The sequence below is a fragment of the Monodelphis domestica genome, chromosome 8 (genome assembly GCF_027887165.1).
Source record: "Monodelphis domestica isolate mMonDom1 chromosome 8, mMonDom1.pri, whole genome shotgun sequence".
NCBI lineage: Eukaryota > Metazoa > Chordata > Mammalia > Didelphimorphia > Didelphidae > Monodelphis > Monodelphis domestica.
The window spans coordinates 66030149-66054514 of record NC_077234.1 but is presented as its reverse complement, the minus strand read 5'-3'; the positions used below and the strand labels follow the sequence as shown (position 1 = coordinate 66054514).

The following is a 24366-nucleotide window of genomic DNA, read 5'->3' as shown; positions in this document are numbered from 1 at the left end:
TTTTCTTTTCTTCCTTTTTCTTACATAAGTATTTAGTACAGTTACTGTCATGTAGTAATTTTTTTAAACCCGTAACTTCTGTCTTAGAATCAGAATTGGTTCTAAAGCAGAAGTTAAAATTAGTTTCTCTGCTAGAAGTATTATATTTTTAGAGGTTTATTAAAGATTAAGAATTAAAGAAAATACAAAATAAGAAAGCATGTGCCTAGGAGGGCCAAATGGCCCATTCACTTACACTACATCATGAGAGTCGTGAGTCCTTGGAAGAACAAGCAGGAAGAGTGAGCGAGAAGAAGGCGGAGTCTGTTTAAAAACCCCTCTCTCCTCAAGGCCCAGGTGATGACCTCACTTGGGATCATGGGGAACTCCGGGAGCTACCAAGGACTCCTGGGAATTGAAGTCCAGGGTTCAAATCTCCATTTTTACATAGCTAATGAGGGTTAAGTGACTGGCCCAGGGTCACACATATAGGAAGTATCTAAGGTCAGATTTGAACCTATCTCAATCCACTGAGCCACTCAGCTGTCCTTCTGTAGTAACTTTTAAATAAATGTTGGTTGACTGACTAGCCGACTGACTCTTTCTCTTTCCTTCTAAAGGAGAATGGCTTACTAGTTTACAAGTTAAAAGTTAAAAGTAAACATTCCTTCAACACAGTACATAACTCTTGAATGTTTACTCCTTACAAAGCTAGCCTGATGATCAAATTTTGTTAATTCAGTTCAGTGAACATTGGTTTTGGGCCTTAACATTTTTTACCCTCATATCCACCACTTTTTCTGAACCTGTTGCTTTTCTGTACTAGCATCTTCCAGGCACCCAGGTTTGCAACCCATGAATCTATCTTGACTCCTTAGTCAAATTTATCAGTTCTTATTTTTATGACATTTCTTATCTTTACCCCTATCTCTTTACTCACATAGCCACAACCCCAGTTCAGACCCTCTTTTACTTGGATTATTATGCTAAATCTGCTACATCATGCCCCCTGTCTCAAATGGGTCCTCATGGGTAATCTTACATTGTTTGTAATTTTCCTAATGTGTGACTCAGACCATGGTACTCCCTTGCTGAGAGAATTTCAGGAGTTTCCTTCACCTTCAGGATAAATATAAATTCTTTTGCTTGGCACTTAAAATCTCTCTCCTACTTACTTTTCTATTTCTTTTTACACATTACTTCCCCATAGTCCCTCTGGGTCTAGACAGTCTGACTTGCTTGCTATTCCTCATATGTGATACTTTTCCCCTCATCTCTGTGACTTTGCACAAACCATCACCAGATCCAGAATGGATCACTACCTGGTGGCTGCCTTAAAATCACTAGATTCCTCCAAAAGCCTCTCAGTTGCCACCTTTTTGCAGTCCTAGCCTTTTCTGATTCTGCCCCTTCTTTGTTGATCTTTTCTGTCCTGCAAATTACCTTGTTTTTATTTTTTGTGGATTTTGTATTTACTTAAAATGTATACATGCTTTCTTCACAATAGAGTGTAAGCTTTTTCAGGATAGGAATTCATCCCTTAATGTATATAACAACAGATAATATTATGAGTATAATAATAAGTAATAAGTATTTGTTAATTTGATAAGGTTCTTAGGATTGTAAGAAATTAAGGGATTGACTAAATATATGAGATCTAAATTAATATTGTGGTCACTGATATTATATTATAAATATTATAGCTCAAATCAAATTGCCTTTTAGTAGCTTTATTTACAAAGAGGTGGAAAGCGTGAAAGTAGAGAAATGTAAGAAGAGAGTAGAGAAAATATCTAGCCTATCACACTAAATGTTTGCTCCTGTGTTTGGAGCAACCCAGGAAGGGCTCATTAACCCTCAAGGAGAGGACCTAGTGGTGTTTTAAACAAGGGCTCCATCCATGCAGCCTCCTCCAGGGAAGGGAGGCCTCTCAGGAGCCAATCTCTTCAGAAGCTAGGAAGGGAAGGCCAGCTACTTACTCACCAGGAGAAGATCCAAGAGCAATCCTCCCAGAAGCAGTCCAAGAGCCAAAGTCCCAGTCCAAGTTGAAGGTCAAGTCCAAAGCCACATCTAAGAGGCAAGTTACAAGGCAAAGATTGAGCAGTCCAAGCTGAATTTCCAAGGAACACTCCCTTGGACAGGAAGTTCAGGGCCTTTTATAGTCCTTTTCCCAAGTCCCTTCCTGTCCCTTCCTCCATTTTACAGGAACCAATTGCAGTGTTCGAATTTGCCTATCACTTCCAGGGTGAGGGTGGGAAGAGGAGTAGGGGGGTAGGGACCAGCACTGTTTGTGGGATCCACCTCTCATTCTCTGAAGGTGTAAATTTTTACAAAGGATTCACAAATTTCTGACTGATTTGAGTTAAAAGGGTAGAGCTCTCCAAGTAAGTGACTGTGAACTCCCTTACTTAGTATTAAGTAGGGGTGTTTTTAAGTTTTTGGTTGGTTAACTCAATATAGACAAAGAGAATAAAGAATCCCCGTTCACAATTCCCCCTGTTATTCATTGGGATACTAGTCTCCCTAATGAATCACTTAACATAATCAGTTTATACCTCTAAAGATCTTCTAGCTACAGGTGCATAGAATATTGTATTTTTTTAAGAGGGAAAATACAATAGTTGGAGATAAGAGGGAAATAAAAGAGTGAGCAAAACCAGTGTTTGCTAGGCGAATTGACAAAACACCAATTAGGGTGCAGTCCCTTTTGGCATAAGAATTTACATTCAGAATAAATGTGTTCAACTCCCTTCAGTTCAATCAATTACATTCTGATGCAGTGTAGGTTTCTTTATGGTACTTTCTCTGAAAAATTCATTTTTTTGATTCAAGGAGTTAATGAATTAGCTTCTTTTCCTGAAATTTTTCTCAAAAAATTTTTGATCTTGGATTTTACCAAAATTGTACAATCCCCATCCAATACCTGGATCAACTCAGGATACATGGTTAAATTTATGGGGTGTAGGAATCAAGTGCCAAAAGAAAAACCAAATTTTTTTCTACCAAAAATTCAAAACCAAATTATCAGAATCAATATATATAAAAATTTCTGAGTAAAAAAGAATAAATCCATAACAGGTTATTAAATCAGCATTTCATTAAAGTGACATATATCCTACAAGTCTGTAGGACAAATACAATAATATTGTACTTATCCACTGGCAGCAAGGACTACATAAAGTTACCATATTGTGAGAGCGAGAGAAAAAAAAAGACTAGATTTTGATGTAAAAGCTAAGTATGCTTCCCTGGTCTGATTTTACCTTCACTAAGGGATAGGGATGCCAAAGTGGCAGCCACAGTTAGGTACTTGTTGGAATATGGCTCGGGGAAGACCTGTGTCTCATGTATGTCAAACAGCTGAAACCTTGACCCTCTAACAAGTCCTCTTTCATGTTGCAGATCTCATTAATTGCAAAGGATTGTTGGTCTTCTTGACCTTGTGCTTCTTTTCACTGTACAATGGCTCTTTTGTGATCTCCTGGAATCTGAGACAATTATTAATCACAGTCCCACAATATTTGTCAATCAGTGTCAGGTTTCCATAGTCTAAAACTTTTGGGTATGCATTAATATTAGAGCAAATGTATATTTTAAACTTATTCTATTACAACATAAAAATATTTTATGTGCTCTAAGGACAAGGATTAAGGAAGGAAAAAGTCAATATTCTATCAAAAATTAAAAAGTAATAAAATAAAAATTTTCAGGAATTTAATGTCAGCCAAAACCGTGTCCACTTGTCTATGGACTTTTATCTCCAATACATGTGACAAGATACAGTCAATCAGTGTCTATAGAAGATAACTCTCTTTACATGTGAGCAGTGAATCCAAGAGTCCTTTTCTCTAGTTTTGAGAATAATTATTGGATTGGTTAATAGTATTTGAAATGGACCTTCCCAGGCAGACCGAGTTGCTCCAGTGCTCTTAAAGTTCTTTATGTACACCTTGTCCCCTGGGTTAAGTCATGAAGTGAGAAGTCTATAGCTCTGGATTCATGGAGTTCTCACAACTTGATCTGCAATTTTTGTATATAAGAAGCAATAGAAGGGTTTCTTCCACCCAACCCCCCATAATGATGTATATGCAGGAGGAAAAAGGCTTATTATCCTGTATAGGGGGATGTCCAAAAAGCATCTCAAAAGGTGAGATGTGTAGATCTCCCCTGGGCCTGCTTCAGAGATAAAATAGACCTAAATGGAGAGATTCAAGCCATTTTAAATGAGTCCTCTGCATAATTTTCCAGTCATAGTTTTAAGTTCCCTGTTCATTCGTTCAATGTGGCCTGAGCTCTGAGGATGATAGGGTACATGGAAAACAGGAATAAATTTGGGACAGGACTGAATTGGTAGGATGAGTTCCCCTTTCCAAATTAATTCACTCTGGCAAGGCCAAAGTGAGGAATAATATGTTAAGAGAATATCTTGGCAATAAAAGCCACTGTGGCTTGGGTGGTAGGAAATTCTTCTGGCCATCTGGTCTGTTGATCTACTATGAGTAGACAGAATTTATAATGTCCAGCCTTTGGCATTGTAATGAAATCAATTTACAGATGTTCAAAAGGTGTGTAAGCCAGAGGACAACCACCAAATGCTTTGCCAATAAAGGTGTGTTGATTATATGCTTGGCAGGTGGGGCAAGCTATAGTAGTTATACCAGGGGCTATCCATACTTTTTTAACAGGCTACAATAGGCAACTGTGCAATGGTTCTCCTGAAACTGGTAAATCTGGAAGCAAGGTTTCAGGAATAAGAGTTGTACAGTGTTTTAAAGTAACATTTAAAGTAACATTCTTATTGTCAAGCAAGGTTACTTCATATCATATCAGAAAATGCCTGTATTCTATGCCTTAGCAACAATACTTCAACTTTGGGACTGGTTCAATGTCTAGTTGCTTATTATTTAGTCCAGCTGAACCCAGTAGCTTCGGGAGCACCATCATGTCTTAAGAGGCATAACTGCCACAGCTTTATTAGTAACTAAAGCTGCTGATTTAGAATTGGGATGCCCTCAATTAACAATAGTGTGCCCATATGAAGTTGAAGTCAGAGAATCCTCCATCCAATTCGAATCTTGAATTGAAATATCTAATATCTCTTCTTCTGGCCTCTGGTCTTCTTTTTAAAGATCTTTTTCTCTTGTGAAACCTCTCCTAAATTACATGTCTACCAATCACAGTAGGACTGTGCACTCTTTAGTTCATAACTTCTTTGGTTAGATTATACCATTTTGGGTTACTTAACACCTTTTTTGGTTAATTCACTTTTTGTAGTTATTTAACACCTTTTTGTAGTTAAAATGGGTAGATCTACCTCAAATACTGAGTTATCACCTTTTTGGAATTAAATCTAAAAATAGATTGTGGATTACAATTCAATCTTCTCAATAAAGGAAGAGCTAAGTACCTTCATTGTTACAATCAGAGGAGAGCTAAATCCAATCTTCATACCTTAGAGATCTTGTGTCCCCTCTTATGTAGCTCCAAAAGAAGGTATTGACTGTCTTCTTGGCATGCTGTGGTATTTGTTGAAACCAAGAGCAAATCATACACATATTGAATTAAATGGCTATTCTTAAATTTAATATCTGAATCTTGACTCAAAATTTGTGAGAACAATGTAGGACTGTCCAGGAACTCTTGTGGCAGTTTACACCAAGTCTCCCAGGAGCCTTTCAGGTAAAGGCAAATATATTCCTGGAATTCTCTTGAGTTTTTATTGAGAAAAATGCTGAGCACAAGTCTACTGCAGTAAAGTATGTGGCTGTGCAAGGAATAGAGGAGATAATTGTGTTTGGGTTTGGAACCATAGGATGTCTTTTTTTTTTTAATTTTATTTAATTAGTCAATGCAGAACATTTTTCCTTGGTTACAAGATTCATGTTCTTTCCCTCCCCTCCCCACACACTTTGCAATAGCTGACGCGCAATTCCACTGGGTTTTACATGTGTCCTTGATCAAAACCTATTTCCATGTTGTTGATGTTTGCACTAGGGTGATCATTTAGAGTCTATATCCCCAATCATATTGCCACAGATCCATGTGATCAAAGAGTTTTTCTTCTTTGTTTCTGTTCCCACAGTTTTTCCTCTGAATGTGGATAGCATTCTTTCTCATAAATCCCTCTGAATTGTTCTGGATCATTGCATTGCTGCTAGTGGAGAAGTCCATTACATTCGATTGTGCCACAGTGTATCAGTCTCGTTGTACAAGGTTCTCCTGGTTCTGCTCCTTTCACTCTGCATCAATTCCTGGAGTTCGTTCCAGTTCACATGGAATTCCTCCAGTTCATTTTATATTCCTGGGAATATATATATATATTTTTGGGAACAATAGTATTCCATCACCAACATATACCACAATTTGTTCAGCCATTCCCCAATTGAAGGGCATCCCCTCATTTTCCAATTTTTGGCCACCACAAAGAGTGCAGCTATGAATATTCTTGTACATGTCTTTTTCCTTATTATCTCTTTGGGGTACAAACTCAGCAGTGCTATGGCTGGAACAAAGGACAAGACAGTCTTTTAGTTCCCTTTGGGCATAGTTCCAAATTGCCCTCCAGAATGGTTGGATCAATTCACAACTCCATCAGCAATGCATTAATGTCCCAGTTTTGCCACATTCCCTCCAACATTCCTTACTTTCCTTTGCTGTCATGTCAGCCAATCTGCTAGGTGTCAGGTGATACCTCAGAGTTGTTTTGATTTGCATTTCTCTGATTATAAGAGACTTAGAACACTTTTTCATGTGCTTATTAATAGTTTTGATTTCTTTATCTGAAAATTGCCTATTCATATCCCTTGCCCATCTGTCAATTGAGGAATGGCTTGATTTTTTTTTTGTACAATTGCTTTAGCTCTTTATAAATTTGAGTAAATAGATCTTTTTCAAAGGTTTAGTTATGAAAAATTTCCCCCAATTTGTTTCTTCCCTTCTAATTTTGGTTGCATTGGTTTTGTTTGTGCAAGAACTGTTTAATGTAATAATAATTATATATTTTACATATTATAATTTTTTCTAACTCTTGCTTGGTCTTAAAATCTTTACTTTCCTAAAGATCTGACAAGTATTCTATTCTGTGTTTCCCTAATTTACTTATAGTTTCCTTCTTTATATTCAAGTCATTCACCCATTCTGAGTTTATCTTGATTGTAGGGTGTGAGATGGTGATCCAAACCCAATGTCTCCCATGCTGTCTTCCAATTTTCCCAGCAGTTTTTATCAAATAATGGATTTTTGCCCGAAAAGCTGAGATCATTTGGTTTATTGTGGACTGTCTTGCTGAGGTCACTTATCCCAAGTCTATTCCATTGAACCTCTTTTCTGTCTCTTAGCCAGGACCATATTGTTTTGATGATCATTGCTTTATAGTATAGTTTGAGATCTGGTACTGCAAGGCCCCTTTCCTTCGAATTTTTTTTTTCATTATTTCCCTGGATATCTTTGATCTTTTGTCTTCCAAATGAACTTTTTAATGTTTTTTTTCTAATTCAGTGAAAAAAGTTTTTTTGGTAGTTTGATGGATATGGCACTAAATAAGAAAATAAGTTTGTGTAGGATTTTCATTTTTATTATGTTAGCCTGTCCTACCCATGAAGGTTTTTTTCAATTATTTAGATCTAGTTTTAATTGTGTGGAATGTGTTTTATAGTTGTGTTCATATAGTTCTTGTGTTTGTCTTGGAAGATGTATTCCTAAGTATTTTATATTGTCCAGAGTGATTTTAAATGGCATTTTTCTTTCTAATTCTTGCTGCTGAGATGTGTTGGAAATATAGAGAAATGCTGATGACTTATGTGGATTTATTTTGTATCCTGCAACTTTGCTAAAGTTAATTATTTCTAGTAGCTTTTTAGTTGATTCTCTAGGATTCTTTAAGTAGACCACCATATCATTTGCAAAGAGTGATAGCTTGGTCTCCTCATTACTATTTTAATTCCTTCAATTTCTTTTTCTTCTCTAATTGTTATTATTAGTGTTTCTTGTACAGTTGAGGTGATAATGGGCATACTTGTTTCAGTTCTGATATAATTGGGAATACTTCTAGTTTATCCCCATTGCAGATGATGTTTGCTGATGGTTTTAGATATATATTCTTTATTATTTTTAGGAAAGGCCCTTCTATTCCTATACTTTCTAGTGTTTTCAATAGGAAAGGGTGTTGTATTTTGTCAGAGGCTTTCTCTCCATATATTGAGATAATAATGTGATATTTGTTGGTTTGCTTTTTGATATGGTCAGTTATGTGGAGGGTTTTCCTAATATTGAACCATCCTTGCATTCCTGGTATAAATTCCACCTGAAAATGATTAACCCTCTTGATCACTTTCTAGAGTCTTTTTGCTAGTATTCTATTTAAGATTTTTACATCTATGTTCATTAGGGAGATTGGTCTATAGTTTTCTTTCTCTTTTTGACCTCCCTGTCTTTGGAAATCAGTACTATATTTTTGTCATAAAAGGAATTTGGTAGAACTCCCTCTTTGCTTATTCTGTCAAATAAGTTGTTATAGTATTGGATTTAGTTGTTCTTTGAATGTTTAAAAGAATTTATTTGTGAATCTATCTGGTCCTGGGGATTTTTTCTTAGGGAGTTTTTTGATGGCTTGTTCAATTTCTTTTTCTGATATGGTATTATTTAGGTATTCTATTTTTTCTTCTGTTAATTTAGGCAATTTGTATTTTTATAAATATTCATCCATATCACCTAGATTTCCATATTTATTGCCATGTAATTTGGCATAATCATTTTTAATAATTGCCTTAATTTCTTCTTCATTAGAGGTGAGATATCTCTTTTCATTTTGGATAGTGCTAATTTGGTTTTCTTCTTTCCTTTTTTATATTAGATTAGCCAGTACTTTGTCTATTTCATTTTTTTTCAAAATACCAGATTCTAGTCTTATTTATTAATTCAATAGGTTTTACTTTTGATTTTATTAATTTCTCCTTTAATTTTTAGGATCTCTAATTTAGTTTTCATGTGAGGATTTTTAATTTGTTTACTTTCTAATTTTTTAAATTGTATGCTCAAATTATTTAACTCTGCCCTCCCTAACTTGTTAATATATGAACTCAAATTCCCCGTAACTACTACTTTGGCTTCATCCCATAGATTTTTAAAGGATGTCTCATCATTGTCATTTTCTTCAATGAAATTATTAATTTTTCTATGATTTGTCCTTTAACTTAACTATTTTGGAGAATCATAGCATTTAATTTCCAATTAATTTTTGATTTGACTCTCCATGTACTCTTACTAAATATTATTGTATTGTGATCTGAAAATATTGCATTTATTATTTTTGCTATTTTGCACTTGCTTGCAATGTTTTTATGCCCTAGTACATGGTCAGTCATTGTAAATGTACCATGTGCTGCTAAAAAGAGGGTGTATTCCTTTTTGTATTTCATTCACATCTCTTACCACTTTTTAATTTATTTTTTGGTTTGATTTATCTAGTTCTGATAAGAGGAAGGTTCAGGTCTCCCACTAATACAGTTTTTCTATCTATTTCATCCTTAAGCTCCACTAGATTCTCCATTAGAAATTTGGATGCTATGCCATTTGGTGCATTCATGTTGAATACCGATATTTCCTCATTCTATATGCTGCCTTTTATCGGGATGCAATTACCTTCCCTGTTTCTTTTAACTTGATCTCTTTTTTCTTGGATTTGTCAAATATCATGATTGTGACTCTTGCCTTCTTTTTCTCAGTTGATACCCAATAGATTTTGTTCCATCCACTTACCTTTACCCTATGTTTCTACCTTCCTCATATGTGTTTCTTGTAGACAACATATGGTAGGGTTTTGGTTTCTAATCCACTCTGCAGTTTTCTTGTGTTTTATGGGTGCATTCATTCCATTCACATTCAAAGATATGATTAACAGTTGTGTATTTCCCAACATTTTGATTTCCTCTCCTAGCCCTGCCCTTTTTTCTTTCACTATTTCCTTCTATACCAGTGTTTTGTTTTTATTTCCCATCCTTAATCCCCCCCCCTTTTTTTTATTCCTCTTTTATTTTTCTTTAAGGTCTTTTTTATCTTATCCTCCTCCCCCAACTCTCCCTCCCTCGTGTTGCTTCCCTCCTCAGCAGTCCATTTTATTACCTATCTACATTTGTCTCTGGCGATAATCAAGTCTCTTTCTCAGTGGATCTAATTGTTCTTCCCTCTTTTGAGTCAATTTCATTGCATGTAAGAATTAAGTATTTCCTGTCTCCAACCTCTTTACCCTTCCAGTGTATTGGTGTTCTTCCCCACTCCTACCATGTTTTTTTTATGACAAAGAAATTTACCCCGTTTTTTTTCTTTTCTCCTTTCTCTTAGTATTAACCTCTCTCTTTTTTTACTTCTAGTTTCACACACACACACACACACACACACACACACACACACACACACACATACACATGCGCGCGCGCGTGCGCACACGTCTTGGCATTTCATCCCATACTGTTTGTCACTGTTCCCTCTAAGTATAGTTCTTCTAGCTATCCAGGTGATAGTAACAATTTTTATGAGTTACTAATATCCTTTTTTCTTGTAGGGATACAAATTATTTTAACTTATTGGGTCCCTTAAAAAAGTTTTTATGTTTTTTTTCCCCTTTTCTTAATTCCCTTTTGGTGATTCTCTTGAGTTTTGTATTTGGGGATCAAATTTTCTATTCAAGTTTGGTCTTTTCTTTATTAATGCTTGGAAAGTCTTCTGTTTTATTAAATGAACATACTTTCCCCTGAAAGAATACAGTCAGTTTTTCCGGGTAGTTGATTCTTAGTTGTAGACCTAGTTCCCTTGCTATTCAGAACATCTTACTCCATGCCTTTTGGTCCTTAAGTGTAGATGCAACTAGATCCTGTGTTATCCTAACTGTGGTTCCATGGTACCTAAATGACTTCTTCTTAGTAGCTTGTAATATTTTTATCTTGGTCTGGTAGTTCTTGAATTTGGCTATAATATTCCTGGGTATTGTCAATTAAGGATTAAGTTCAGGCAGTGATCTGTGAATTCTTTCACTCTCTAGTTTTCCCTCTTGCTCTAGAATGTTGGGGCAGTTTTCTTGGATAATTTCCTGTAGAATGATACCAAGGCTTTTTCTTTTGTCATGATCTTCTGGTAGTCCAATGATTTTTAAGTTGTTTCTCCTGGACATGTTTTCCAAATATTCTGTTTTGTGGATGATGTGTTTCATATTTTCATCAATTTTTTCATGCTTTTGATTTTGTTTTACATTTTCCCGCTGCCTTGTGAAGTAATTTTCTTCTAGTTGTTGGATTCTAGTTTTTAAAGACTGAATTTTATTCCTGGCTTTTTGATTATCTTTCCTTCTGTTCTGATTTTCTTTGGAGGTCATCTTTCATCTTCTTTGCCTTATTTTTCAAGCTGATTAATTTTGGCTTTGAAGACACTTTTTTTCCATTGCCAGATGATTTAATTTGCTTTTTAATTCCTTTTCACAGTTGTCTTCAGTCTCTCAATTGTTTTTTTAATTGTATTTTGAGTTCTTCCAAAGTCTGTGTCCAATTTTCTGGAGTTTCTGTGTTTTTGCTTGGTGTTCCTTGATCCTTCTGTGATCCATTTGCTCTTTGTTCAGTGGATAGGGACAAAGGGTAGTAGGACATCAGGTTCTGGAAAATCAAAGGTTGTATCCTCTTGATTCTTGTGCCCCTCCCCCCCGCCCCCCGACACCTTCATTGTGTTTGAGACGTTCCTTGGGCACCCCCCTGAAGGGCACCCCTCTGAGGGGCATTAGCACCTCGAATATTTTTTGGACAAGCACTGTTTCTTATATATTGTTGTTGGGTATTATCATTTTCTTTATTTGGAGCATTGTCATTATTTTCCCAATTCCTATTTCTAAAATTTTGGTTTCTAAAGTTTTTATTTATATAGTCATTATAGTTATTTCCATAATTTCTAAAATTTCTAAAATTCTGGTTTCTGTGATTATTATCATCATTTCTATAGTTATTATTTCTAAAGTTGTCATTAGACTGCCGATTCCTTCTAATAATCTTGAGAAAAGTTCTACATTCTATCATTCTGTGGCCCTTCTCACAGAAGTGGCAGGTTACTGATTTATTTGTGGATTCCTGCAAAGGGGCTATGGTCTCTCCCTTATTTTTCAATTGTCTTTTTAACATTTCAATTTCTTTAAGTCTTCCACTAACATATATGTGTTCCTCAGGTATTTTAACCCGACCCTTATAAACATAGGTTGCTACTCTTCTCAATTCTTCGAGGTCCATAGAGTCCCAATTAGGACAGCTAGTTTTAAAGTAGTCTTTTATCACTGAACAACAATTCTCAATGAATTGCCTACATATTTGCCTAATGTCCCTTTCTCTGGATAAATCAAGGTCTATATATGTATTTCCTACATCAATAAGTCTGTCCATAAACTGGGAGGGGGGTCTCATAAATTTTTTGTCGGGTTCTTTCAAATTTTTACCATTTTTCAGGTCTATCAGAACATGCTCTCATGGCTATCAATAATGCTTCTCTGGCCTGGTTTAGTTTTGTGTGATCTAGTTCAACATTGGGGTTCCAATGTGGATCTTCAGTTGGCCAATAATGTCCTCCCTCGTTTTTGATTAGTCAAAGATACGATATTGTTTTTTTCTCTCTTTGTCAAAAATGTTTCTAACAAATTCTCAACATCCATCCAAGTTGGGTTAAAAGTTCTGAATATGATCTCTAATTTTTTTATAATTAATATTGGTTCTTCCTCAAATGATGGCATATCTTCCTTAAATTTATTTAAATCCTCAGGGCTAAAAGGTGTATGATGTCTTACAGATACCAAGTTTCTATTTTTATTAAAAATGGGTACTTCCCTTAAAGGGAATAACCTATCTGAATTATTTGGTACTCCTGTTTCTTTTTCTAGCCTTCTTGCTCCATTCTCAATGGGGTAGGTATGATAAAGAGAAGGGTTGGGCACACTGAGGGAGAGGATTTGTTGTTGTCCCATAGTGCCAGAAAGATCAGAGGTAGGAAGTATATGGGAATTGAATTGAGCAGGGTGGGAAGGAGGGGAAAAGGAATAAGTGTTAGTAACTGGGGGGAAAGATACAGAGGTGTCAGGATGGTCAGTATGGGTGTGGTGTGAACTTAGGGTGGAGGTGGTAGGGTCAGAAGCATGGGTGGGGTGTGAACTTAGAGAGGAGGGTGTGGGATTGGAAGCATGGGCAGGTTGTTAACTCAGAGTGGAGGGTGTAGGATTGGAAGCATGGGCAGGGTGAGGAGTGGGTTGGTTAGAAGTAGGCTTTTCTCAGTCCAATGGGGCAGGGTGAGGGGTGGGTTGGTTAAGAGCAGAGGGTTCTAATGCTGAGTTGGCAGGGGGAGCAGTGGGTTGGCTAGGATGGTTAGTGTCCAGAGCAGGGTGGGACAGAGATTCTGATAATGTTCTTAACTTTATTTTTATGCTTCTCATAAAAGTTACGATCTGCCCATGACTTTCCTCCATAAGCTCCTGCCAAGTATTTAGTTCTGCATTTTGTTGAATATTAGAGGGAGCAATTGGTTGGTTTGACTGAGAAATGAGTTCTTCAAGGAGATCCAATATTACAGTTACAACAATCAAAAACTCAAGGGAAAGTAGTATGTTGATTAGATTTTGCCATAAGTTCCATGGGATGAGCCCTTTCAGAGAGACAAGGAATTCTGTATTTATGAGTTTGGTCATGGAGCCGATGAGCTAGCTATTAAGTAAGTTGCAGAACAATGCTTGTACTAAAAAAAGAACAAAGTATTTACTGAAAAGCCAGTTGTTAACTAAGTTCTGAACTGACTGTAACTCCATATTTCTAAAGTAAACATGTGGGGAGCAGGACAAGGCCAAAAGCTTTTCCAAGGTAATTCTTAATCCTAATTTAGGCAGTTATTTCATAAAGGAAGTTGATTTAGAAACAGCTCTCCTAGCCAGGACCTTAGTGCTCTGTTGCTAAGATTTAAAACAGCTGTGTTCTATTTAATTTAAGGAGAAATCGAAATGTTTTTACTCACCCGCTCTTGCAGCTGTGTTTTGAAGCCAAGTTAGCACATTTAAAAAGACTGACTGATAGAGCAAGTAATAATGAAAGAAAGGAAAGAGATTTCACAGAGATTTTTGAGCGTTTTTCGTCACAACCTACGTGGTCAACCATAAACTGTAACCTCGAAAATTTGGTTTCAAGACTGTGAATTGCCCAAACTATAAAGATAATTTTTAGTGTCTTGAATTTATATAAAAAATAAGTGGTCACCATGGGAATAATTCCCAAATATGAAATACCCAAGTCAGCTGGGTATTATGGAGATTTTAATTAATAGTAATGAAGGAATTAAGGAAAGGGAAAGAGACAGAGTAAGAGGAAATAATAGGAAGGCTAGGGCCTAGGCCAATGGCCTAGGTCTTTCTCTTTAAGAGAGAAACTAAGTCAGTCTTTAATCACTCACCACAAGATTCTTCCAAGTAAGACTCTGGTATTCAGAAAGACCCTCCAGTTTAGCTCAGGAAGCTGAACTACCTTCAGTCACCAAGAGAGAGCCTTCAATTCAGCTTCCTAAGCTGACCTAAGTTCTGAAACCTCTGACTTCCTTTTAAAGAGAATTTTCTCCTATGTCACTTCCCCTAAATTTTCATATCTACCAATCACAGTAGACGTTTTCCAAAGGACTGACCATTCTTAATTCACATCTTGTTATCACCTTCTCTGGGTAGACTAAAACTTTTGAATATTTCACACCTCTTTGCTAAGATTGTCCCTTGCAAGTTGCCTGATTTTTTTAGTGATTAATTTGACCTTTATAGGTACTTAGCACCCTTTTGTATTAGGTCTAAAAATAGACCTAGCTTAAGGACTTGGCCTCACTATAAGTAAGGGTTGGGGACTTTTCATTGTTCAGTAAGGAGTTTTACAACTTTATCTTCCCCTAAGGTATGCCTAAGTATGTGGAGTAATTTTAAAGTTCCCAATACATTCGTGATCAAGTATCTCCATTGTTTAAATGGGGGATAACCTTAACCAAATGTTTTAAGGTAGCGTTTGAGCAGTTTTAAGATTCACACAGCTCAATAAGTTTGTCCCTAAAGTGGGGGAGATTTTCATCGCTTTTTTTTGTTTTAGACTCTCAAACTTTGTCCATGCACCTAGTCTTTCAGAACAAGTTCTCATTGCTCTTAATAAAGCCTCTCTATCTTGGTATAGTTTTGTGTAATCCTGTTCATTGTTGGGCTTCTACTTTGGATCCTTATGTGGCCAAAGTGTTGCTCTAATTCCTTGGGCCTGATTAACAAGAGACATGATTTTATTTTTCTCTCTCTGTCAAAAAAGTTTATAAAAATTTTTCAATGTCCACCCATCTGGATTTATATTTTTGAAAAATACTTTAGCTTTTTAATAATCACATTTGGCTTATCTTCAAAGGAAGGAGTGTTTCGTATGAATTTCTCAATATCCTGGTGGGGTGGGGTTTGAATGGTGTATAGTGCCTAAGGAAAACTACATCTCCACTCTTATTGAAGGTGGGTATTAACTTCTGGGGGAATAGGACAATTGGGTGTTTTAGAACCTGTGTTAAAACTTTTATTTCTCTGGCAATAACTAACATGCACTTATTTGTGCATAGTGTTATCTGGACATAGTTTGGCTGGCTTTGCTAAGGTATTTTCAAAATGTCATAAAACTACCATAATATGATAGTTCCATTAACTATATTAAAATTATAATCTTTAATACTACATTGACATGAATGTTACTTTATCAATGTTCTGGCATTAACTATATTCCTTTTTATATTAATTAGGAAATCATGGATCGAATCTACAAAAATGTCATGAATAAAGTGAATGAAATGAGCAGTTTTCAACGCAATTTATTTATTTTGGCCTATAATTACAAAATGGAACAGCTTTCTAAAGGCTATTGTACTCCACTTTGTGACAGGTAGCTCCATTTCCACTTTTGTTCTTCAGTTTACATTTAATAACTGTTGAGTTGAGATGTATACAGAAAGTTACATCACTCTTTAAAAATATTAATAAAGCAAATCACTTTTTGTTTAACTGATTTTTGCACAAGGACAGTCAAATTGACATTGGTTTTTCTTCAGTTTTTCACCATTGTGGTAATTATTATTCTACTCATATTTTCTACCAAGCTTAGTTTCTACCAATTTTAGTTATGAGTTCTGTTGATTTTAATTTTATTCTAACAAGCAAAAAATTGAAAAACACAATTCAGATGGAAAGTAACAGTTGATTGAAAATTTTCTACAAATCAGAAGAACAGGGAACATGCTACTTTTCAGATTTATGGATAAGTGAGGAATATAAATAAACAAGAGATAGGAAATATTGTGAGACATGAAATGGATAATTTTGAATATATTAAGTTTAAAAGTTTTTGTATAAGTAAAATTGGTGTAGAAGGCAGAAAACTAGGAAATTTTTTTTATAAATATAATTACTTGAATAAAGGTCTCATCTAAAATATATAGAGGACTTTGTCAAATATATAAGAATAAGAGCCATCCTCCAATTGATAAATGGGCAAGGATACCATCAGAAATTTTTGATGAAGAAATCATAGCCAATATAGGTATGTGAAAAAGTGGTCTAAATCACTACTGATAAGAGAAGTGAAAATCAAAATAATTCTGAGATATCTCAAACCTATCAAATTGGCTTAAATGAAAAGGACAAAAATATAAATGTTGGAGGAGATGTGGAAAACTGGGGACACTAATCTACTGTTGTTGCAACCGTGAACTTACTCAATAATTTTGGAGAGTAACTTGGAATAATGTCCATAGAGTTATAAAAATGTATGCCCTTAGATTCAATAATATCATTGTTGGGCATATTTTCCAAGGAGGTCAGAGTAAAAGGAAAAGAGCTTATATGTTCCTTTGTGTTGGCAAAGGTAGGAATCGAGAGGTTGCCCATCAATTGGGGAATGGCTGAACAAGTTGCGGCATGATTGTGGTGGATTACTACTGTACTTTAAGAAATAAGGAGCAGGCTGTTTTTTAAAAACTTGGAAAAACTTTCATAAAATAATGATATGCAAAATGAGTAGAACCAGAGAAAGAATTGATAAATAGAAACATGAAAAACAAAAAAGAATTGTTTATAAAATATTGCTTTTCACATTTTTAATAGTTTTTATGGATTTATGCTATAATTTGTAAAGATAATTCCGACTCTGCTTCCCTTAGTACAGACTGTGAATAGATATGCCTGGAATGCATTCCCTCTTCAGCTGCACCTCTTAGACTCCCTTGTTCCTTCAAAGCTCAGCTCACATGCCAGCCAGTCCCTCCATGGGACCTTTTCTGATTCCCCAGCTGCAGGTGCTTCCCCTTGGCCCCATTACCATAGTATACTTACTGTACAAAGTTAGCATGTGTGTGTCTCTGAACATTGTTCTCCCCCTTTAAAATGTGAACTTCTTGAGGGTGGTATTGGGAACTGTGTCATTTTTTTCTTTGTCTCACCAGCAATAGATACAGTGCTCAGCATATGCTTGTTGACTGAATCATTTTCCTATAGATTGGAAATAATTTTAAATGATTAAGATATCTTGGATTTTTTTTTTGAGGGGAGAGGGAAGTCGAGACCTGTGATTAGTGTGTAAAAAAATAATACCTGAAAACTTTATATTCATTCTTTACTTGAGTAACATTTCTTTATTTAAAGACAGGCCAGAGAGTCTTTTGCCATCTGAACAATAAGAATATAAGAGCGCAGCCCTGAAATGGAGTTAATCTGGGCCCTACTTGAACAAGGTCACTAATTTTGTGAACCTCACTTTTTTTCATCTGAAAAAAAAAATTCTTTTTAAATTAATTAATTTAATTTTTTTAAAGTTAACAAAAATTAAATTAAACTTATCTTCTGTCTTGGAATCAGTACTCTGTATTGAGGCAGACTAGTAGTAAGGACTAGGTAGCAGGGGTTAAGTGACTTGCTCAGAGACACGCAACTAGGAAATGTCTGAGATCAGATTTGAAAACAAGACCTCCTGTCTCTATGCCTCGGTCTCAATCCACTGAACAATCCGGCTGTCCCCATCAACTGAAATATAAGATGTTGGACTATTTGATAAGTGGGGGGTGTGTATGTGGCAGGGGAGAGTGCCTTTCTGTACTAAAACTCTAACTGTGCTTTATAGGTTTGTTTTCCGGAAAGTACGAAGCCTGCTAGGTGGACAAATCCGTATCCTTCTATGCGGAGGTGCTCCACTCTCTGCAACAACTCAGCGATTTATGAATATCTGTTTCTGCTGTCCTGTTGGTCAGGGCTATGGACTCACTGAATCAGCGGGGGCTGGAACAATCACTGAAGGTCAGCATTAGTCTTAAAATGTAATACTCATCTGTTTTATGATATATTTAAGATTTTTCTCAAATAAGAAAAAGTGTCTGACAGTTGTTTGGTTTATTTTGTTTTCAACAATCTTGTAACTATTTTAGCAGCAATTGAGGAAAAGAACAAGTAACTCTGGGCAGTACTAATAAATTTTAAAACTTATGCAGCAACTTGAAATTTTGTAATCCACTAAAATGTATTCATTCACCAGAGCTTACAGAGTGCATACAGTCATATGCAAATCTCTTAAAACTCTAGTTGCAGAAAAGGTATTGGACTGCATTTGTAGTAGGTTTCCTCTTGCCCAGTTCCTATTTTGTCTCTATTTTTATATATACACTATATATATCATATGGATAGACCATATCCCTAAAATGAGAATTTTTTTCTTTCTTCCAAGAACTTAGTTACTAAATCTAAAATTTGAACTGAAGTCATGATACTTACTTAAAGAAAAAAAAATGTCAAGTTACAGATTATATAGGGTATCCCCCCCAAAATGTCTCTGCAGTTTTAGGCATCAATAACTTAAAATTACTTAAAATTTTTTTCTTTGGAACTTTTAACTTAAGCATTGATAGCTTAAAACTTCAAGACTTTTGGGACACACTGATATAGATAGATGGACAGATAGATGGATAGATGGAAAGATAGACAAACATCATTTATTACAAGTTATTCAATTCTAGGAACTATAAAGTTATGTCATTAATGACTTGGTGTCACCAAGAAATCATTGATATTTCTGTAACAAGTATTTCCCAGTGATAGTATTATTGAATGTACTATCAGGTCATATAAATGAGATTCCTATAGATGAGGGAACATAGAACAAGACTGTATAAGATGATGGTGGTCTTTAACATAATTTAAAGTTTCTTAAAGAAAAGCTCTGTAGATATAGTCTTTTCTTAAATTTAACTTCTTTTCTTTTTAATTTAGTTTGGGACTATAATACAGGGAGAGTTGGAGCACCATTAATTTGCTGTGAAGTCAAATTAAAGAACTGGGAAGAAGGTAACAAAAGTTTTGTACAACGATTTATTAGTATGTGATTGGACTTTTAAATTGGAATTTAGTTTTCTCAAAAAATCTCTCTACTTTTCCCCTCTTAAAGCAATGATATTTTGTCAACGTATAATCATATTGTTTTATTTAATTATTTTTAAAATTCTATTTCTTTTTCATTTATTATTTGATTATAAACCACATAAATAAAAATTATACTTAAAAAGAGTTAGGGATTTATTAAAATAATGTCAATTGGTAAAATAGTCATAACCTTATTAGGAGACTCTTATCAGCAAAAAGCATTAGGTTAATTTTGTAAATATTGGTATATGATTTAAGGATTTGTTTTATTATTCACTATATTGACAGAAAATAGTTCATCTAGAATGCATGTTAACATGTAAGTATCTAGTTTCTGCTACTCAGATATAAATTCAAATAATAATTACATTTAGTTTTATTAAAATATCAAATCTTTTATGATCTGGTAGAAGTCACTTCTGTGTTTTGAAGGCTATTTGGTTACAATATAAACTAAATGATTCCCATGTGCACAAGTTGCATATAACAAACATTTGTTGAAATATTTTTGATTTGAACTTTCAATTTAGTTCCTAACATAGTTAATAATCATTTATTCTCAGTTTTTCACAAGTTAAGTAAGTATAAATAAGAAAGAGTTCAATATACATTTAATTTTAAACAGTGAATCCATTTATTGCTTCATTTAAAAATGGATTTTCTTATGAGTGGCAGAATTTAAAACTTTCACATTAGTGAAATGGTTTAATGTTTTCCTCCTAGTAACTCAGCAAAAGAACAAGTAATGCAAATAAGAAAATTGAGGCAGATAAATTTGGTCCAGGACAGCTGATAAATGTCAGACTCAAAATCCAGGTCTTGTAACTTTAAATTTTTCTTTTTTTCATTTCATTCATGACTGATTTGAATAAGAAGAGATAAAATGCTAGTGGAAGGAATTTCCTATGATCAGTTCGTAATACCATACATAGCTAAAAAGCTGGAAGGTGTCATAGATGTTTAGATTACTTTCATTTTACATTTTATAAGTGAGGAAACTGAGACATAGAACAGTTAAGTTATTTGCACAATGTCAGAGAGCTAGTAAGATTGAAGTGGAATTTGAATCCCATGTTTTTCTGACCTCTAGTTTATTGCCCTATTCAATATAACAGCTTCTTAATAGTAAATAATAAGAAAAATATATTTGTTAGAATGCTAAACAGAGAAATTCTGTTGACTTACATCTTGTTTTCTTGAATAATTTTTGATGGATACTCACATATAAATATACATAATATAGTGAAAAAATTAGTGACCAGTAAATGTCCTTTTTTCTACCTATCTCATATATAATGTTTAATGATGGTTCAAAAGTCATCAGTAGTCAACTCCCAAGTATTTTAAAAACTGTAGATATGTGATCTAATCTTTATACTCCTTTAACATTCAGTTACATTTAAATTTGCTCGAATACATGGCTCTTCATGTACATAGTGATTAGATGGTCAGCAGCTTCACTTGTTGAAAATTGTAAGCCTGTCTAATGAGCAATAAGGAAAGGAGCAACACCAAAAGTTACATGCACTTTATACCATTAGAGAAATTGTTCTGTCAGCTTCTCTGTACAATACTAAAGGTGCTTTTGATAAGATAAATTATCTGATTGTCCCTGAAAAACTATAATTGTTATTTAGGATTCTTCCCCCGGGAAAATTTTTTTAAGGGTATAAATAACCTTAGTACAGCAGAAACAGAAGATGGCAGATGAAAAATGAGATAAAGTCTAGAAAAAGTATAAACACTCAGACAACAAGAATTAAAATACTTGAAGAGATTTAAATACAGATTTAAATAATACATATTTTAGGGCTGTTTTATTTTGGCACAAATACTCCTTTATTTTTCCTGAAGTAGTTACCTTATAGTGTGTCTGCAAAGTCGGTCCATTTCTGGAAATATACGAAATGTGGTCTCATTATTTCACAAAATACTATCTTAAAACAAATATTGTAAGTAATTGATTAAATGATGATCTTATGAAGTTCATATGTTCATGTAAATGAGGCATCAGAAAATGACTTCTGTGTGGTTTTCACATGTGCATACACAACATACACACACACATAGTAATTTTCTTGATATCTCATTGTGACATGAAGATAACCCCTTGTTTTCAAAATCGGTACCAGGAGAGGACAAACTCAGATCCTAGCCAGGGGTCACACTGGCAAGACTTTGAGAATCATTCCAGCAACTCTCTGTGCCTGCTTTCCTAGGGATATTAGCCTGCAGAGTATAAAGAGGCTTATGAGTTGATTCATTGACCAAGGCAATCTATGAAACAGTTAAAAATAGAAAATGGCCCTTATTCCTGAGACTGACTTCCTTCTGTTTGTGATGTCAAGGACAGAAACATGGATCAGAGGATGCTAAGCCTCACACATTTTTAGACTGCCTTTAAATATTAAATTTTGTTTATTGACTTGTAGACTATTGACTCCTGAATGAATTGAACCATATAAATCCTGACATTTTATCATGATTCTCCTTAGTTAGGCAAAAGTACTTGGAGTTGATTATATTGTTCCTCAGAGGCAACAAAAAGCCATTTCTTGGGACAATTTGTGAGCAGTACAGTGTTCATACTAAGCATTTGCAAAGAGACCACCAGGAAAATTATTGCAAGCTGTTCTACAACATCTGTTACTGAGTTTACGGAGTTAGAGAAATTTTCGGAAGTCCTTGATAAACTCTAAAGATTTATCATGATCACGTCACTTTTATACTTGGTGACTTTAATGTAAATATTGAGAGCAGAATAGTGAAAACTGTTGGAAAACACAGTTTAGGATGAAAGAAAAAGAGAGAAACTAATAATTGCTTCTTGTTTACTGTACAGAATGTTTGTGCCTCAGATAATACTTAATACTTTAAGAAGAAAGTTCATTATCACTGAAGATGAACAAATAACATCGTAAAAAATTAATTTGATTACTTTCTCTAAGTCAGGAAACAGCTGACTATAAATAAAAGAGTAATTTTTCAGATCTTTTGTTTATTCTTATTAAAACAAAGGAATGAAAAAAACATTGAAGTTTTACTGTGTGCCAACCACTACTAACTTCTGGGGACACAAACAGAACCAAGACATTCTTGCTCTCAGGTAGCTCACATTCTAATTAGGAGGGTTCAGCTGAAGCAAGAGCAGATGAAAATGTGCTCCTTAACACTTTCACACTTCTTAACAGGAGAAGAGACTGAAAGAAAAAAAGATAGGGCACAAAATGAATTGAAGCAACTTCAGCCTTAATGGGTATGTGTAAAGCAGTGCCAAGATGTTAAAAGCAGATACCAAGTAGTGGGAAATAGTTATAAGAATAGAAATTAATATAGACTTCATTTCACCGTCTCCTTAGGAAGTCTATCTGGTATGAATCGGCTGTAACAACTTGGAAAATAAATGAGGCTAGTAAATACATGATTTTAGTGTCACAAGGAAGGAGATGACAGCCAAGAGCTATACTGCTTTAGAATTTGAATGTTTGCAGAAAGTTAACGGAGAAGAATATTGGAAGAGAATTAGTGGCATCATCTCACAGAACTAAGAAACAGTTTAAGGAAAAGCAATAATTGAGTTGTTTTAAAAGGTTATTTTCAATTAAGAAAATTTGATTCCCCAGCCCCTTTTTAGGAGGAAAAAAAAGCTTTTTAATAAATATGAAGTCAAAGCTCCTCACCCAAATTCTGTAATGGTCATGTCTAAAAAATGTATCTATATCCTGAGTCCATCAGGTAGCTATGGGTAACATACTTTATCACCCAAAGACTTTAATAATTAAGATAGCTCACCCTGAGAGCATTAAGGATTGGACTTGAAGTAGGACCACCAAAAGACAAAAACTTGGGCAAATCCATTTCTCTCATAAAGTCTTTTCCTCGTCAGTAACAATGAAGCCATCTTATCTTAAGATAATTTTTTTAAAAAGATGGAAAGAGTAGTTGAATTGAACCAGGTTTGTGTAGAAGAGATTGGCATTGAAGGTGACATAGTACTGAGAACATTTGAATTTATAATTCTCAAGATAGCTGATTGACAAGGATGCCAAACATTTGGAAAGGAATGGACCTTATTTTCATCAAAAGAGATGATTGAGAGAATTTTAATAACTAATTCTTTATCATCTCTTTAAGTTCTATTTGAATAATCAATCTTTCTGCACACACATGAGTAACAATTCCCTTAAATTGAAGGCATGAGAATAGAGCAGAGGTATTCCAAATTATATTTCTAAGGAATCCACATGTTTAGTCAAAGAATTGACTGACATGTAGGAAATTCAAAAGATCCCACTGTACTTAATTTTTTTTAATAGCATTTGATCTGGGGAAACAACATATTGCTCTAGAGGCTCATAACTGACAAGGAAGGTATATTTTATTTGTATTAAAATCCTACAGTCTTCTTTGGAAAAGATAACTTTATTCATTCCTCTGGATATTAATACCAAATAAGTTATTAAATAGGGAGGTGAATGCTTTCCAAAGGGATTTTCCCCTTTCAGAGAAGATGTCTAATCAGAGTGATTTTTTGGGGGGGGTACTGATGAGGTGTTTCATGTGCACCTTTTTGTAGATGACTTTCTGCTGGTTTCATTAAACTTAAAACCTGACAATCTCCTACAGATCATCTGTGGTCATTCAAAAGGATTCTAACTATCCCTAAAAGGAGAAAACCAGCTGGATTGAGCTGGCTTCTTTTTAGCCCAGACTATGATATCCAGTCAACTGGAAATGTATAGCATTGTTCTATCAGTGCCTAAGTTAGAGGCCAAGGATAGTTTGGGCATTGGATCTAAAACAAGATAGGAGGAGGGTGGATGGTATTTCTTTTGGGTAATTGTATAGTATTTTTTATGATCTTGATGTTCTTTCTGAAATAGAAGTCCATGTTTTGGATGTAATGTCCTTGTGGTGATTCTGTTTGG

At 34.8% G+C, this 24366-nt stretch overlaps 1 protein-coding gene across 8 annotated transcripts in view; it reads left to right on the top strand.

Annotated features, from left to right (window-relative positions):
* Positions 1 to 24366, top strand: part of ACSL3 (acyl-CoA synthetase long chain family member 3) — a 128168-nt gene that overhangs the window by 91827 nt on the left and 11975 nt on the right. For all 8 annotated transcript variants that reach the window (XM_007502204.3, XM_007502201.3, XM_007502202.3 and 5 more), the window contains 3 exons: positions 15781 to 15920; positions 18150 to 18322; positions 19289 to 19363. In XM_007502204.3, coding sequence (XP_007502266.1) covers positions 15781 to 15920; positions 18150 to 18322; positions 19289 to 19363 — 388 coding nt within the window. The remainder of the gene's footprint in view (positions 1 to 15780; positions 15921 to 18149; positions 18323 to 19288; positions 19364 to 24366) is intronic.